Genomic DNA, 14,883 nt, shown 5'->3' with positions numbered 1-14,883 from the left:
TACATTAAGACAACTACATATATATATTACTTTCCTCCTTAATTTCATTTTTTCATGTAAGCAATGCTATAATTGCCCCAGTGTTTCCTACATGAATGGAGGAAAGGTGGTTTGTGTGATTACATGTGGGAGGGAAAATGGTCTGAGACCATCTCTCTATTAAGATGTAGACAACATTATGAGCTTGAGGGGAAAAAACCAGTCCTACACTAATAAATAACACACACAACATTGTGAGGCTGCTTCCAATACCCTAAGAACTGTACAATACAACAAAAGTGAGAATCATCAGCTACTATGCTATGTTGTACCTTTAGAGCACAGTGTGATGTGCAAAGGAACCTAATGGGGAATAGATAGTAACTATCAATCTAACCTACCACTGGATGGCATCTTTGTTCCATAGAATTACTACTGAAAACCCAATGATCTGGAGTGAAAAGTTGACTTTTATGGGAAACGGTTGAGAAACAAGGTTTGCAAGTTTTTTTGTCATTTCTTCTTACAGTATCCAAAACCACTCTACCCTCCATTCTGTAATTCTTCAAAATAAAAAAAAAATAAAAAAATAAGAGGGGGGGCGGGGAGACAGACTACCATTAGACTGGAAGAGTCAAATCACCAATTACTATTACAATTTGCTTTTTCTACCTTTCCTGTAATATTTTATTCTCTGCACAACTATTGATAAATAATTAGCAAGTGAGATGCAAGAAAATTATTCTATCCACAGGTTCTCCTGATGTATTAAACTATTAGTGCTATTGAAATGCTCTTGATAATATCATTGGAACCCCTCCACTAATTGCCGCCTATTTTATTTTGTTTATAATGTATGGACTCTAATCTTTTATTCAGAATTTGTATACTTTTAAAAAAATATTAGGTGGCAAAAGTATCATGCAGAAGAAGGGGAAAGAGTTGAGTGCATCTCTAGAAGATAAATATAAATATAAAGGATAAACTTCTTTATGTAAACTTAGCGTTCTACTTTTTTGTGATGTTTATACATCATCCCTGCAAGTTGACAGAGAGGGTTGAAGGCAGTGAATGTTTTCAGCAGTACAGTGACTCATGGTGGCATTAGAAAGAACAATAAGAATTTATTTTTAAATTGGTGTGGTAGGACCACATTGTTTTTACAAACAGAAAATGATGACTCATCCCTCTGTTTTGTAGCTTTACAGTAACTATATCTAAGGAGCGCTTTTTTTTTTTTTTGGTAGCCCTGGGGGTGGGGGGCACGGATCACCATGATAATTAGTAAAGAGAAAATATTTTAGCATTGAAATAGTGATGAATAATACTGTACTTGGTAGGGTCTGTGATCTGGCTGTAAAAATTGTCACATGTTCATGATTCAAATTGACTTTGATAGAACTGTTTTGTCCAAATGTATATATGAGTTCCATTTATGCATATTTACATAATTGTCGAATGTTAGTGCAAGAAGTAATCAGTTATGGTAATGATCCCTTTGCATAATATATATAGTTGTACTTTTAAAATTTTTACAGCAAATAGGGTTATCTTTTCCCCCAACTATTTATATTGATGTTTTGGGTTAATAATTTTCTCACAGGCATAGACATTAATGCTGACATTATGCATAAATTTCCAGTTACATTGCCATTTTAAAGCCAGTGTTACTATTAGACTGTGGTTTAGGGATTTAAACATGTCTCATAAGTGAATAAAGTTCTCTACCTTTTACTCAGATAGTGTATGGAGATTTCTTTTTGTGCTATTGCCCTTGACTCACTTTCCTCAAATCCTGATCAGCGCCATCTCACAAAAAGATTCCACATCCACAGTCTTGTCCCTCCCGAGGAAAAAAATAATCTTGTCCTTTGCCTATGCTATTTTCACCAGCGGCAATAGATTAATAAGGATTATAAGATATGGAGTGCTCCAGTGGGCTTCATTTCAGCAGCAGAGATCATAGCCTTTCTTCAGGGCCATGGATGATTTTGCTGTATGGCCAGCAGGATGGTGGATCCCCTTGATCTATGCACTCTAGTGTCAGCCCCCACCCATGCACATCTTACTTCATTATCCCCCCTGCTTGTGTACAGAGGCATCAAGCCAAATGGAATCACATACACTCAGAAGGCAATTCTGTTGTATGTGTTGCCGTCATATAACCTGCCGTTATATGCAGTTCAGTGAGACAAATATAGTCTGATGGTAGATTCCTGGCCAAAGACTTAACTGCAGTCAAGTGGCAGAGAAATGAGCTGCTAGTTTCAGTTCATTTCTAAGTGGGAAAGTATGCACATCAGTCCTCTCACCTTTTATATTTGACTGTTTCAGAAAAGAAGACAAAGATCAAGTGTGAATGGTAAAGTGTGTCCACCAGAGCAGGGTTAAAGAACACTGACAGAGCATAGAGTTTGTGGAACATTACTCTGCTGTTACTCAGGCCATATCTGTTTTGAGGGTAAATGGGATTTTTTCAGTCGTTAGGGTATCTTATACCTTTCATGAGCACTAAGTTCAATAAAGTGAAGTAAAAGATTTTTTTTAAAATGAATTACTGTACTTTGTGAGGTTTATTTGACTGTATTATTAAGGCTGGTATCTTTAGACTTTTTCACCTGCAAAATTCACATGTAGAGTTTACTTTTTTCCAGTAAATTGTACATTTTTAAACTTCAGAATTTTGAGTTTTGCTGTTACAGTATCTTCAAAAGCTACCATCCAGAAAGAATGTTAATCAGGGGCTGTATGTTAGGACTCAAATAATGTAAAAAATAGATTTTTACTTATTGTTAAAGCATAGTAAGGTAAATAGTTCAGTTCCTGCTTACTATTGTGAGGCAGATGGAAGGAGAAACATGGATAGAACACTAAAGAAAGAAGAAATGAGCATTCCCAAAGGTTAATGGGAAAGGATGTTCCTTACAATTATGTTTTGTCTTGAAAATTCTGCCAATTATTGAGTGATAAATGTTAAAGCTATGGTAATCGTACAAAATAGCATTTGTAGAGGGCAATATTAAAACCATTGCACAGTTTACTTTGGTGTTAATGTTCAATTAAATTTCAGTACACGACTAATCAAGACGCACAACAAACATTTCAGTCAAATATTGTAATACCTCTAACTTACCTTTTTATATAAATGTAATGTTCCTTATCTATTTATACATATATTTTTTTCAAACCTTGCAGTTGTTTTCACTATCCAGTTTAAAAATTCCAGTTGTCTGAATAGAGAGTCAGTCTCAGGGTTTTTAAGTCATTACCAGTAAAACTTTTTTGGCTTTTTAAGGTTCAAGAACAAAATTTGTTTGCCTGTATGTCATACTATGAACTTTTGTTGGAAATGGAGAATACTTTCTCTATTTTTCTGTTAGAATGAATGTTTGATGGAGGTGAAACTGCCTCTCAGAGACCAAATGCTGGAATCACAGGCTGAAAATGTGAAAATGCTAAAGGTACTTGTAGCTTTCCAAATTTTTCTATACAGATGTGTATACCATGGGTCCTGGTTGAAGTGAATGCGATGACATTGGCTGTATGTCTGTGTAGAAGTTGACATAATGTAAGTTTTGCTGCAAGATGCTTGCAAAATCCCATGTTTATCATAATCGTTTGGGAACACACCGATAACGGTGTCAGCATTTATTGTGTTTGCATTTCGCTTGTTGGAGACTCCGTGGGCTTGTTCTACATATACAGGGTGTTGTACAGAGTGTAAATGCAATAGTTCAGAGCCATTTCTGTGAGAATGACTCTAGGTCTTTTTCTTCCTTACTGCATTCCAGATTGTTATTAGTATCCTGTATGGCATCTTTGTAAGTTAGTGCTTTGTTTTCATTAACTACACAACCAGGTAAGCTTAAACAGCTTTGTAGTATAGTCAGCACCTTTTGTTTTAGCTCTAATCGGAGATTTGGGCCTCCAGCCTATTTGTTCTAGATTCACTTACTCTCCATACCAATTTTTCTAACCATGTGTTCATGTTTGTGATTATCTTCCCATGGTCCAATATTCAGCTAAGCGCATATGGCTTGGCCAGAAATGGATCTTCAGCCTCATGTGATCTTGTTTAGCTTCTCTGAAGTGGTGCCAGTTCCATCACAGGCATTAAGGTTTTTACACTAAAAATTTTGGTGTGTGGTTTGTTTCCTTTTTTTCTTCAGCATTTTTGAGAGATTTGTTGTTCTCAATTGTAGTTTTAATAAGGGTATCTCTTGAACCTTGAGCAATTTGAAATAATACAGTGTTTTGGTTTCAGTGTCTGTGGTTTTTTTGTTTTATTACTGTTGTTGATTGACCCCCTACTTCCAAGCCATCAGTGTACGGGGGGAAAGTGAGTGCCTTGTGGTCTGTGGTCACTACTAACCTTTGTCAGCTGGCCACATAGCTGTCATTGCTATCGCATTTCTCATCAACTTCCGGTCAAAGGAAAGGTGCCCATGTAGAATTGTGGGTGTTTCTGTCCATGCTGCACACACCACTTTTTTGCAGATTTCCTGATGTTGAGTGATCAAAGAGATATGTTCCATTAAGTTGTTTGAGTCTTGGGTATTCCATGATAAGGTAGAGCCAGGTGGCTGTGCCAATAAACTGGCCCCGCTTCTCTCTTCTGAACAGGAGCATTGCATGATTATTCCCTTTAAGGGAGGCAGTTAATTTATAAAAGTTACTGTATCGCATGCAAAATTATCTTTTGTTTATGCTTTTGTTATAGAGATGACGATGACATCAATGATGTTGCCTCTATGGCTGGAGTTAACCTTAATGAAGAGAGTGCCCGAATTATGGCAACCAACTCCGACTTGGTTGGAACCCAGATACAGTCTTGTAAAGATGAACCCTTTCTTGCTGCTATCCCTTTACATAAACGAATACTAGAAATGGGTGAGAAGCATGTCATTTGCTTTCAGTAGTATTGCCTTTGGAAGCTGTTCAGGTTTAGTCAATGTCACAATACACGGTAGCATCCAGCATTGATATAATGAAGGTTCTATAAGCATTTTTCATTACAAAAGTATCTTGGCTGTGTCAAACTGTATCAAAATGACACTTCGGTATTATAATCTACTTGAGGATCTCCAAACTCTTTGCAGACATTAAGGAAATAAACCTCCCATTGTCCCTGTGAAGTGGGGAAGCATTATTATTATTCAGACGTTGCATATGACCAAGATGAGGCACAGAGAGGTAAAGTGATTTGCCCTAGATCACAGCAGATGTCTAAGAATGAGTCAAGAATAGAATCCAGATCTCCTACTTTCCACTCCCTATGGTTTGCAGAAGACAAGTTGTTTGCCTGGATGTATTTTTTTCATACAAAAAAGATTTAAAATATATTAATCCTATTTTTAACGTCTATAACTATTTTAATTTTTTTTGGTGGTTTTATTTGCTATGGTATGGATAAAAATAGATTATCTTTTTATTGACAGTTGGGCCTGAATGTTACCAGTTCTTTTCAGAATTAAAAAAAAAATTAAAAAGTAAACACTCAATTAGTGACATTTAAAAAGTAGCAAGTAATTATGCGCAGTATTTATTTTATGCTACTCTGAACTAGGTTAAATGTGGTGGCCACATAAGAGCTAAAAATGTCAGGAAAACAAAATTTTATTTTGACTTAAGATAAAATTTTAAAAGCCTCCCAAGTCCCATTTTTAAATGTGATTTAGGATCTTAAATACCATTGACATTCAATGAGACTTGGGTTCTTCAATGCCCAGGTCACCTTTGAAAGTGGGATTTAGGCTCTTATGTTACTTAGGTGACTTTGGAATTTTTACCTGTAGTCTCATATTTCTTAAATTCAGCGTAAATGTATAGAAACCCTTTTACACTCTGACAGGCCCTCATCTTACAAAGACATATTCATGTGCTTTGCTTTACACACTGTAAGTAGTCCCTTTGCAGTACTGGGGCCGTAGCGAGGAACTAAATGGCACGTAAGTCCACAATTATCTTATTCCAGTGCTCTGATGATGATGTCATCATATGAAGTTACTATAAGAAACTAGTAGTGCAAATTTTTGGGAATCTGGTGGTTGCTGTATGAGATTATGAAGTCCACAAGCTTTTAGTGCAAGTCTTTGGAAGCACCATTGTGAGGCCTGCTGTAATTGTACTGTATACTGGTGCAACAAAACAAAAAGCAAAGAAAATTAGACCTAATAACTGGAAAGTCACTAATAAAGTTGCCATGCAAGCCTTAATTAATTCTTCTGGGTATAACAATTGCAGCCCAACATGGAGTTGTAATTTGAAGTGTCGGGCTTAGAAGACTCTGTACATACTTTAAGCGCCACAGAACACAGCACACTTCACCATTTGCCTTTTGGGGTTTGCTCCTCAGAGAAGCAAATCCCCGTGGCTGTTTTTTGAAACTTTATTGGCTTTGATAATTGAAAATGAAACTTTCAAAGCTTTTAAAAGCAGCTGCAGGGATTTGCTTCTCAAAAGCAGTGAATCCAAGAGAGTGGTCGCTCCTAGTGAGCTCTTGCTGCTGTTTCTAGAGCTTTATTTTGGCTTTATATAAAGTCTTTTGTAGTTTTGAAAGTGGCTTTGGGGTTCACTAGTGGCTACTATTTAGTATCCATGGCTCTTGAGGAGAGAATTCCTGCAGCTGAGTTTGAAGCTTTAAAAGCTTTGTTTTCACTGTGTGTGGCCAGATTTTGTTGCTCTCACAGGACCACACAAAATTCAGTAGTTTGTGCTACGGGGCACTTAAAATAATGGGATTGTATGAGTATCACAAAATCAGTCTGACCATGTGTTGGTATGCCTAGGCACACAAGGACTAAACAAAGGAGACTGTCACATTCTTAGACACACTAGGAAAAGAAAAGTCTCAGATAATTGGATCCACTATTGTCTTATGGTTTTGTATTATGGCTATTGACAAACAAGGTAAAATACACTTTTTTCTTACATTAATGTATCTGAATATGGCTTAAAGTTGGGAAGTTTTTTCTGTCTTGAAAGCATTTCATATTTAATAATCACTTTAGTATTTAGGGCACCTTTCTAATGTTCCAGTAAAAGAAAGAACTGTGGTATGTACAGTATCAGGACACTGCTATTCACTCCCTGTCTCAGAAGCTGGTTCTTTCAAGTTTTCTGTAATATTAATCCCCTGCTCTCTCATCTCTGAGCAAGAGCTCTGTAGAGAAACTCAGTAGTGTTCCCCAAAGGCTGTTTCAGAGATTATGCTTCCATTCACTAGAGTCAGAATATAAACTGCTAAAGTGAGAGCAGATGCTATGCAGTCTTTGGCAGTTACCACCAGCCAAATGCCTCAAAGTTATAGTAAAAGAGATTTCTTCTTAAAATATTGTACATTCTTATCTCTACAGTAACTTGGCAGCATTATAGTCCATAGTTTATTTTAAATATAAATATTATCGATCCTTCTAAATATAAGAAATAGCTGAAAGATGCATTAATACAAAGACACTACTTCATTGCCTAAATTACTTCCTTCTCTATGTGCCTTTGAGTCTTGTCATCTTTGACTAGCAATTGTTGCCATTTGTTCATCTATGAAGGCAAGGATTTTGATTGATTCAACCTCTGTCTTGATTCAAAATCAAGAATGAATGTTTTTGCACCGGGCAATGTATTTTGTCGCCGCTCTACCCAGGATCATAAAGCTTAAAACCTGATTCTTCTGCATGGCATCACAACACAATGGCACACACAACAGTCTGCCTCCTCTTTTTTGAAAGGCTACAATTTCTCTTGTGCTTGCTGGTGCTGTATGTTTTTATTTGGCAGATCCTTATGCTTGCTCCATTAGCACACCTGGGTAGTGTTGCCTTGATGAGCCGAGAAAATTTGATTAGCCCCATTCCATGGCTGCACTTTCCCAATAAATAATAGTGATAGTTCCTAGTTTTCATTTGGGAGAAAACACAGACAAATAAAGTTGGATCATTTGTGCTTGGTTTTTTTTTCCTTCCATTTTTAGTTGTTCTTTGACTATTTTTTTGGTGGATAGGGACTATCTCTTAGCTTTATTAGCTTTTAAACAGTAGCTGTTACGTGGACATTCTTTGAATTGAGTTTCTATTGTGCAATAAACTGGCAGCACCACAATATACATAATGTGTCACAGCTCCTAAGAGGATTATTGTAAGAGTGAGTTTATTCTTTTTGCTTAGTAGCAGTTTTGATAAAAGTAGAATCCCCTTGATTCATCTTATGTATAATTGCTGCTTGATTATGAGGCATATAAAAATTAGGCTGCAGTTTATTTTATATTGCATTTAAATGAAAGGTAACAGGACCCAAGTAAAGAGTGAAACAAAAGAAGAATTTGTTTATATACATTGACAACTAAAGCTAAGAAAAAAGGGAAAAGGTACAAGAAGAGAAAGAAGCAAAGAACATCCACAATCACTGTTAATACATAGTAACAAAATAAGAACTGCATACACAGTAGGAAGCATGAAAGGTAAATGAGAAGTCATACAAAATATATGACCATAACAATGTCTAAACAACAGAGGCGTTAACCTTACTCTTTGCACAACTATAGTGGGCCTTCAAGGAAACTTGAAGGATTGTAAAAGCTGTACGTGGGGGGAAAAAGCCTGGTAAGGCAACTAGTCCATTTTCTTGCCAATGCAGGATCGTTCTCCGTTGTTCATTTTGTAGTGTGTCATGTGGCCTAATGATAAATATTGTTAGTAATTGGTTCCCATCACCTGCTGTTTTTGGGTGGAACCATCTCATTTTCTATGGAAATCCTGATAGTCATCCTAAATTTTCCTTTTCTTAACATTAGCCCATTAAATGGGACAATGGGATAGAACTCTAGTCCCCTCCCTTTCTCACACACCTTCTTTCTTGGAAAACTATTTAGGAGAATATCCCTGTACCTGTCTCTGTAGAAATGATGAGCCCTAGAACTTTATTTGGCCTTCAAAAAGCCCTCTTTTGGGGTTCCAGGTCACCAAAATGCAATCTCCTGATAATCTTAGGATTTGTAAGAAAACACAAATTCCCACAGCTCAGTCTTGACTCCACCTGACTTCCCTTTCTATTTACAACCCAACCAAATGACACCACAGTCTATATCTTGCTCTTACTTTGAGGTTAGAGTGACATGGCCATGTAATAACTCAGTTACAGCAAAAATAATGAAACATAAGCCTGAAATACTGTTCTTTGGCTTATGCTATTCCTTGCTTTCTCTCGGTATAGGGCAGTTGGCTAATCAGAACTATTCAAAGTGTGAAGTACTTAAAAATATGTATATATTTGGTTATAGGTGGAGATGGAAGTAAAATCTACTATCAGCCATATCTAACTCAGAGTAACTATCCATTTTATTTCAATATTTATTAAAGATAATGATAGCTTTTCATTTGTAGGAAGAGTCATGAATAATTGTTTTCATCCCCCATTCATTCAAAGTTATTGTTAATTTTGAGTTATGAAATTAATTTTTCTTAAAGATTTGTCTGTTGATCAATGATCAAATATTTATATCTCCTTGTTGTCAGAGACTGTTTTATGCAAAGAAAACTCTTACTTGACAAGACACAATGTGCCTAATTTTTCCTATTAATATGAGTATTGTAGCACCTTTCTTAATCTAAATAAATCTCTTGGCAGGGAAACATATCCTTCAAGAAATCTGAAAATGCATCTCTTTAATGTGTCCAAGTTCTAATGGCCTAGATAGTAGGAGGCTGAAGGTTATTCCTAAACATAGTGTCTGCAGGGCAGCTCTGTATGATACTTTGAAAGCCATTGTTTGTCAATGTTAAAATTGCAAGGATTAGGTTCAACATAATTTAGATATACCCTGTTCTTACTCTTCTTGTACTCTTCTCTAACGCCTGGTCTACACTACGATTTTAGGTCGAATTTAGCAGCCTTACCTTGATTTAAGCCTGGACCCGTCCACGTGACGAAACCCTTTTTTTCGACTTACAGGGCTCTTTAAATCGATTTCTTTATTCCACCTCCGACGAGGGGATTAGTGCTGAAATCGGCCTTGCCGGGTCGAATTTGGGGTAGTGTGGATGCAATTTGACGGTATTGGCCTCCAGGAGCTATCCCAGAGTGCTCCATTGTGACCGCTCTGGACAGTGCTCTCAACTCAGAAGCACTGGCCAGGTAGACAGGAAAAGGCCTGTGAACTTTTGAATTTCATTTCCTGCTTGGCTCAGCACAGGTGACCATGCAGAGCTCATCAGCATGATGTGCACATTGCTGGGGCATATTGCCCGGCCCGTACTTTGTGAGAAGTCTATGTCCATGTCTATGTCCTCATCACTCTCGTCACCGCACTGCCATTGCCTCCTCGCCTGGTTTTGCTTTTGCAGCTTCTGGTTCTGTGCTGAAAAAAGGCGCGAAACAATTGTCTGCCATTGCTCTGACGGAGGAAGGGGCGACCAATGACATGGCTTACAGGGAATTAAAATCAACAAAAGGGGTGGCTTTGCATCAAGGAGAAACACAAACAACTGTCACACAGAATGGCCCCCTAAAGGATTGAACACAAAACCCTGGGTTTAGCAGGCCGTTGATTTCAGAAAACAAATCGGGTCAATTTCTTGTTTTGATCCATCTATCTTTTACATCTTAGGCTGGCAGCAGACAGTGCAGTACAACTACAAGCCATCGTCATCTCTTGGGCACTCGGCAGAAGATGGGAATGACCTGGCTGAGTCACTCCCATGTCTGCCCAGGCGCCCCTGACAGATCTCACCGAGGTTGGCTAAAAGAGCAGCCAGGAATATGATGATGATATCTACCAATCGTAATGCACCGTCTGCTGCCAAAAGGCACTGAACTGCTGCTGTGTAGCAATGCAGTCCCACGTCTGCCAGCACCCAGGAGATGTACGGTGACGGTGAGCTGAGCGGGCTCCATGCTTGCCATGGTATGGTGTCTGCTCAGGTAACCCAGGAAAAAAGGCGCAAAACGATTGTCTGCTGTTGCTTTCACGGAGGGAGAGGGGGGCCTGACGACATGTACCCAGAACCACCCAGGACACTGCTTTTGCCCCATCAGGCATTGGGATCTCAACCCAGAATTCCAATAGGCAGCGGAGACTGTGGGATAGCTACCCACAGCTACCAACAGTTCAACGCTCCGGAAGTCGGCGCTAGCCTCGATACTGTGGACGCAGTCTGCCGACGTAATGCACTTAGAGCATTTCTGTGGGGACACGCACAATCAACTGTATAAAACGGTTTCTAAAAAAAGACTTCTGTAAATTTGACCTAATTTCGTAGTGTAGACATATCCTAAGTTCTGTTTGCCAGAATATTAACTGTTCTTCTGCCTAAATGAGTATTCTTCATAAACACATTCTTGGTTCTTGTGCCTGCTGCATGAATGCATGATACAACACACAGAAAGAAAAATCTTAGAACTAAAAGCTTATCTAGGACTCTACATTCTGGAGGCACACAGTAATGGCATCATAGAATAAAACAGCTGTGTGTATGTGTGTGTGTTTTAAAGAAATAATCTGAATGCTCTAGAGGGCATTTGATATTGTGTTAGAACTGCCTAGAAAATCTGCTTGGCCTTGTTCCATGAAGAGCATTCCAATAGGTTTTAGAGCCTTCTGTCTTGTTTTCTCTGAGCATTTGTTATTAGTTTAATAAATAATAAATATAGGCATTCTGTCATCACTGTTTTGTCTGCCTGTTTATCAACAGTTACATTTGTGTTTGAATAGGATACTTGTACTACTGATGATGCTCTTTTAGATAAGGAACAGTGCTAATGTAAAAGTATACTTATGTCTGTGTTTGGTTTACTGTTAATGGCTTTTATATCTGGTTAGATTATAGTTGTTGGTGTTCTCATGTTTTAAGCCATGTGATTGCCCATCAGATAACTAGGCATATTACTTTTTGCTTCTGCTTTCCTCCATCACACTGAAAAGATTTTGTTGTTTTCACCATTGGACTTTTTTATTCTTGAACTGATTTGCCTTCAAACTGAAATGTTCCTTTCCATATCAGTTTATCTACCAGCATCTTTCTGTCATGACCCTCCCCTCCCCCGCATATCTGTGGAAATTACCCTTGACTGTTTTGGAGGTAGTTTTAACATTTGCATAATGTGCCTATGAAATGTTAGTCCTCCTGAAGCATGGCCTTGTGGAGTCCTGTATTGTCCTAACATCATGGGCAGTCCTGATCCCATGAGTGAAATTCTCTGATCCCAGCCGCCTCTTTTAAGCAAGAGGTTTTGTATTAGGTATCGTATCATTTAATTTGAAAGATTGTTTGCATGCCGAGTCTGTGAACCTTTTCCAGCTCCCAGAAAGGATCCTTAATATATCATTTGTAGAGACATAACATAGACTGCGGTGGGTGTATATATGAATTTAGCGTTTGAAATGTCTGTAGTTTCATATCACTGTTAGGGAGTGCACAGATCTGTCAGTCGAAGTAAAAGGGTAATTATCTCATTGAGTTAATTTGATTTAAAAATTTTCAGATTAGAAAATTTGCCATAATTCTACATATTTAACATGCATGCCCAGATCTTCAAAGCTAGTGTGTTGAGAGAGGAAAAGAAAATGTTTATTGTGCCTGTTTCATAGAGACTTCATTTTGTTTTATTTTGCATCTGATAATGTCAAACATTTTAGGGCAACCAAATTTTGTTAAATGGTGACCTATAACTATTTCCTTGAAAAAAGAAAAAATGTTCTAATCTTATTTAGCAATGCTGCTAATACTAAGCATAATTAGTAGGCATTTCAACAAACTATTAAATTTTATTCTATTTTCTTTAATAGATCCACGATTAGACTTCTTATTCTACAAGACGTCCCAATATGCATGGGACTGGTAACATCAGTACCACTAGAGAGCCTGGAGTTTGCCTTTCTATAAAAGTAAGACAGCTTTTTGTTCAATATTTTTTGTGTATTTCTAAGGTTTTCTTTTTATTGTTATTGGTTTTTCTGTGCAACAGCACAGCATAGCTTCTGTTATGCTTTCAGCAGTGCTACTTGCACATTATACGGCTAACTTACATACCAGTATTGATGTTCTTCCACCAAAATGTAGTCCCTCAAAAATAAGCTGAAATTTAGATTTGTTCAGAACATCAGTATTTATAAATAAAATGCAGCGGGTCTCTACAGTCATAAAATTACTATTTTTTGGTGGGATTTTATTGTAATAGAACTGGCCATACTACTTGGTCCCCAAAACACATAGAGAATCCAAGTACTGTCTTTAGCATAGTACCATGCTTTTGTTTTATGAATCCCATGTAATGGTCTTCCTTAAAGATCCTGCTATCGCTGGAGGATGGTTCTAGCCTTCATGGCTTTCCACAACACCACCTGCTGCCTCAAAATAAGGGTTTGCCTGTGAATGGCTTGAAGCTATTGATATTTGCAAAGGAGGGTCGAGCTGGGAGCAGTATTCCCCGAAGATTCATCCTGTAGCAGAGTCTGGTGGTACTCTCCACCTCTTGTATAGCTTGTCAGTATAAAGATAGGATGTAAAATAAGAACAATAAAAAGAAAACCTCAGAGAACCATTCAATATTGCAATAAAGCTGACTTGCATTATCCCCATAGGCAGACTCCATGCTCTAGTGGTGGTACTGACATCACCAACCCTCAAAACATGCTGGGACATCTTTGTGGAGGGGGAAGTCATTGGTCAATGAGCCGCAACATCAAGGATCTTTAAAGGAAAAAGGGGAAAGGTAATACAGTTTCTAAAATGTGTTAAGTGACTGCTAATGTTTATTTAGCAATTCTGCTGATCAAACTAACCTTGCAATGTTTTTCCAGAAAACATTGTAGTTCGTCTTAAAGGCTTCTCCACAGTCTTTCTCCCTCTTAGAATCATCTGACTTGAGGTTTTCATGCTGCACTCGTGGGAATGTAAAAATGTGATTTCTTTTAAAATACCGTTACATTTGTTAGACCACTATATATCGTGCTGCTGCTGCTTTCAGAAACCAGTTAAACTGGGGTTCTTTGACAAATTTTTAGTGGTCATAATGAAGAGTTTATTGGCTTGCCAAGTTTTTCTCCAATATTAGACATGCACCACAGATGGCTGTAGTTTGAGAAGTTAGCGTCATTGTCCCTAGATAGGCTGTGCCTTTCAAGATCATTTTGCAGTCGTCCCAGTGCACCCATTTCAAATGACAGGCCTGTGCCTCCACTTCTCTTTGGGTTGGGATCCTGTAATCCAACCACCCTTTGACTGGGTCTCTGGGATATTCTATGTTGCCAGTCTTGGTACCTTCCAGGCTTAAATGGCTTAGCACCTGGAAGGGTTTCCCTTTGGGAGCCTTTAATAGTATACAGTGACACATGTAGTTTCTTCAAAACAAAGTATGATTTGTTTGCCAAAAGGTGCACAACAATCAGAAATTGATGTAAAATGAGGCCCTATGTACATACTGTCTTGCTTATGCTTGGCATTCCCTTCAAGCCAAGACATGACTTAGACTTGCTGTCCCCCATCTCTAGGGAACCAGGTTACAGCCTACTTGCTGCAGACCCTGACTTTCGATCAATCTGGGTGACTTCTGCATCTGGGTCAGCACTCCCTGACACTCCATGGTCTCCTATCTCAATTCACTCAATCCCCCTGCCCTTCCTTTTTTAGGCTCAGGGTCCTATAATGGTTTAGTATCCTACTTTAAGCCCAGGATTAGCAAACCATTTTAACCTGGATAGAGACAGTAATGGATATTCCACAATTAACAGTTTTCCCATTGTTTTGATTTTCCTGCTTGTCCGTCTAATGGCCTCTTTTATCTAACTCCATAGCAAGTGAGCCATCGTAAACACACAAAGGAATCTCTTCTCTTTGGTGACATCTGTATGAAATTACTTAACAGAAATCTTAATAAAAACAAGATTTATTAAAAAGAGAGAAAATGAATTTA

General features: G+C 38.0%; 1 protein-coding gene and 1 long non-coding RNA gene across 7 annotated transcripts in view; one reads left to right on the top strand and one right to left on the bottom strand.

Moving 5' to 3' along the window:
• LOC120384350 (transcription initiation factor TFIID subunit 4-like) overlaps nucleotides 1-14,883 on the top strand; it is a 195,573-nt gene that overhangs the window by 57,018 nt on the left and 123,672 nt on the right. For 4 of the 5 annotated variants that reach the window (XM_039502951.1, XM_039502949.1, XM_039502950.1 and 1 more), the window contains one exon: nucleotides 4,700-4,869. In XM_039502951.1, the coding sequence (XP_039358885.1) occupies nucleotides 4,700-4,869 (170 nt within the window). Of the gene's footprint in view, nucleotides 1-4,699; nucleotides 4,870-12,757; nucleotides 12,857-13,552; nucleotides 13,684-14,883 lie in introns of those variants that run through there. The other variant, XM_039502952.1, reaches the window with a different exon arrangement.
• LOC120384356 overlaps nucleotides 1-14,883 on the bottom strand; it is a 47,012-nt gene that overhangs the window by 28,167 nt on the left and 3,962 nt on the right. Inside the window, exon 2 of one of the 2 annotated variants that reach the window (XR_005588766.1) lies at nucleotides 13,754-13,848. The exons of the other annotated variant lie outside the window; for it this stretch is intronic. This is a non-coding gene — a long non-coding RNA (uncharacterized LOC120384356). The remainder of the gene's footprint in view (nucleotides 1-13,753; nucleotides 13,849-14,883) is intronic. 2 annotated transcript variants of the gene reach the window in all.

This window comes from Mauremys reevesii, linkage group 16, assembly GCF_016161935.1.
Source record: "Mauremys reevesii isolate NIE-2019 linkage group 16, ASM1616193v1, whole genome shotgun sequence".
In the NCBI taxonomy this organism is placed as follows: domain Eukaryota; kingdom Metazoa; phylum Chordata; order Testudines; family Geoemydidae; genus Mauremys; species Mauremys reevesii.
Note: the sequence above shows the minus strand (reverse complement) of the source record. Positions and strands in the feature narration are given on the sequence as shown.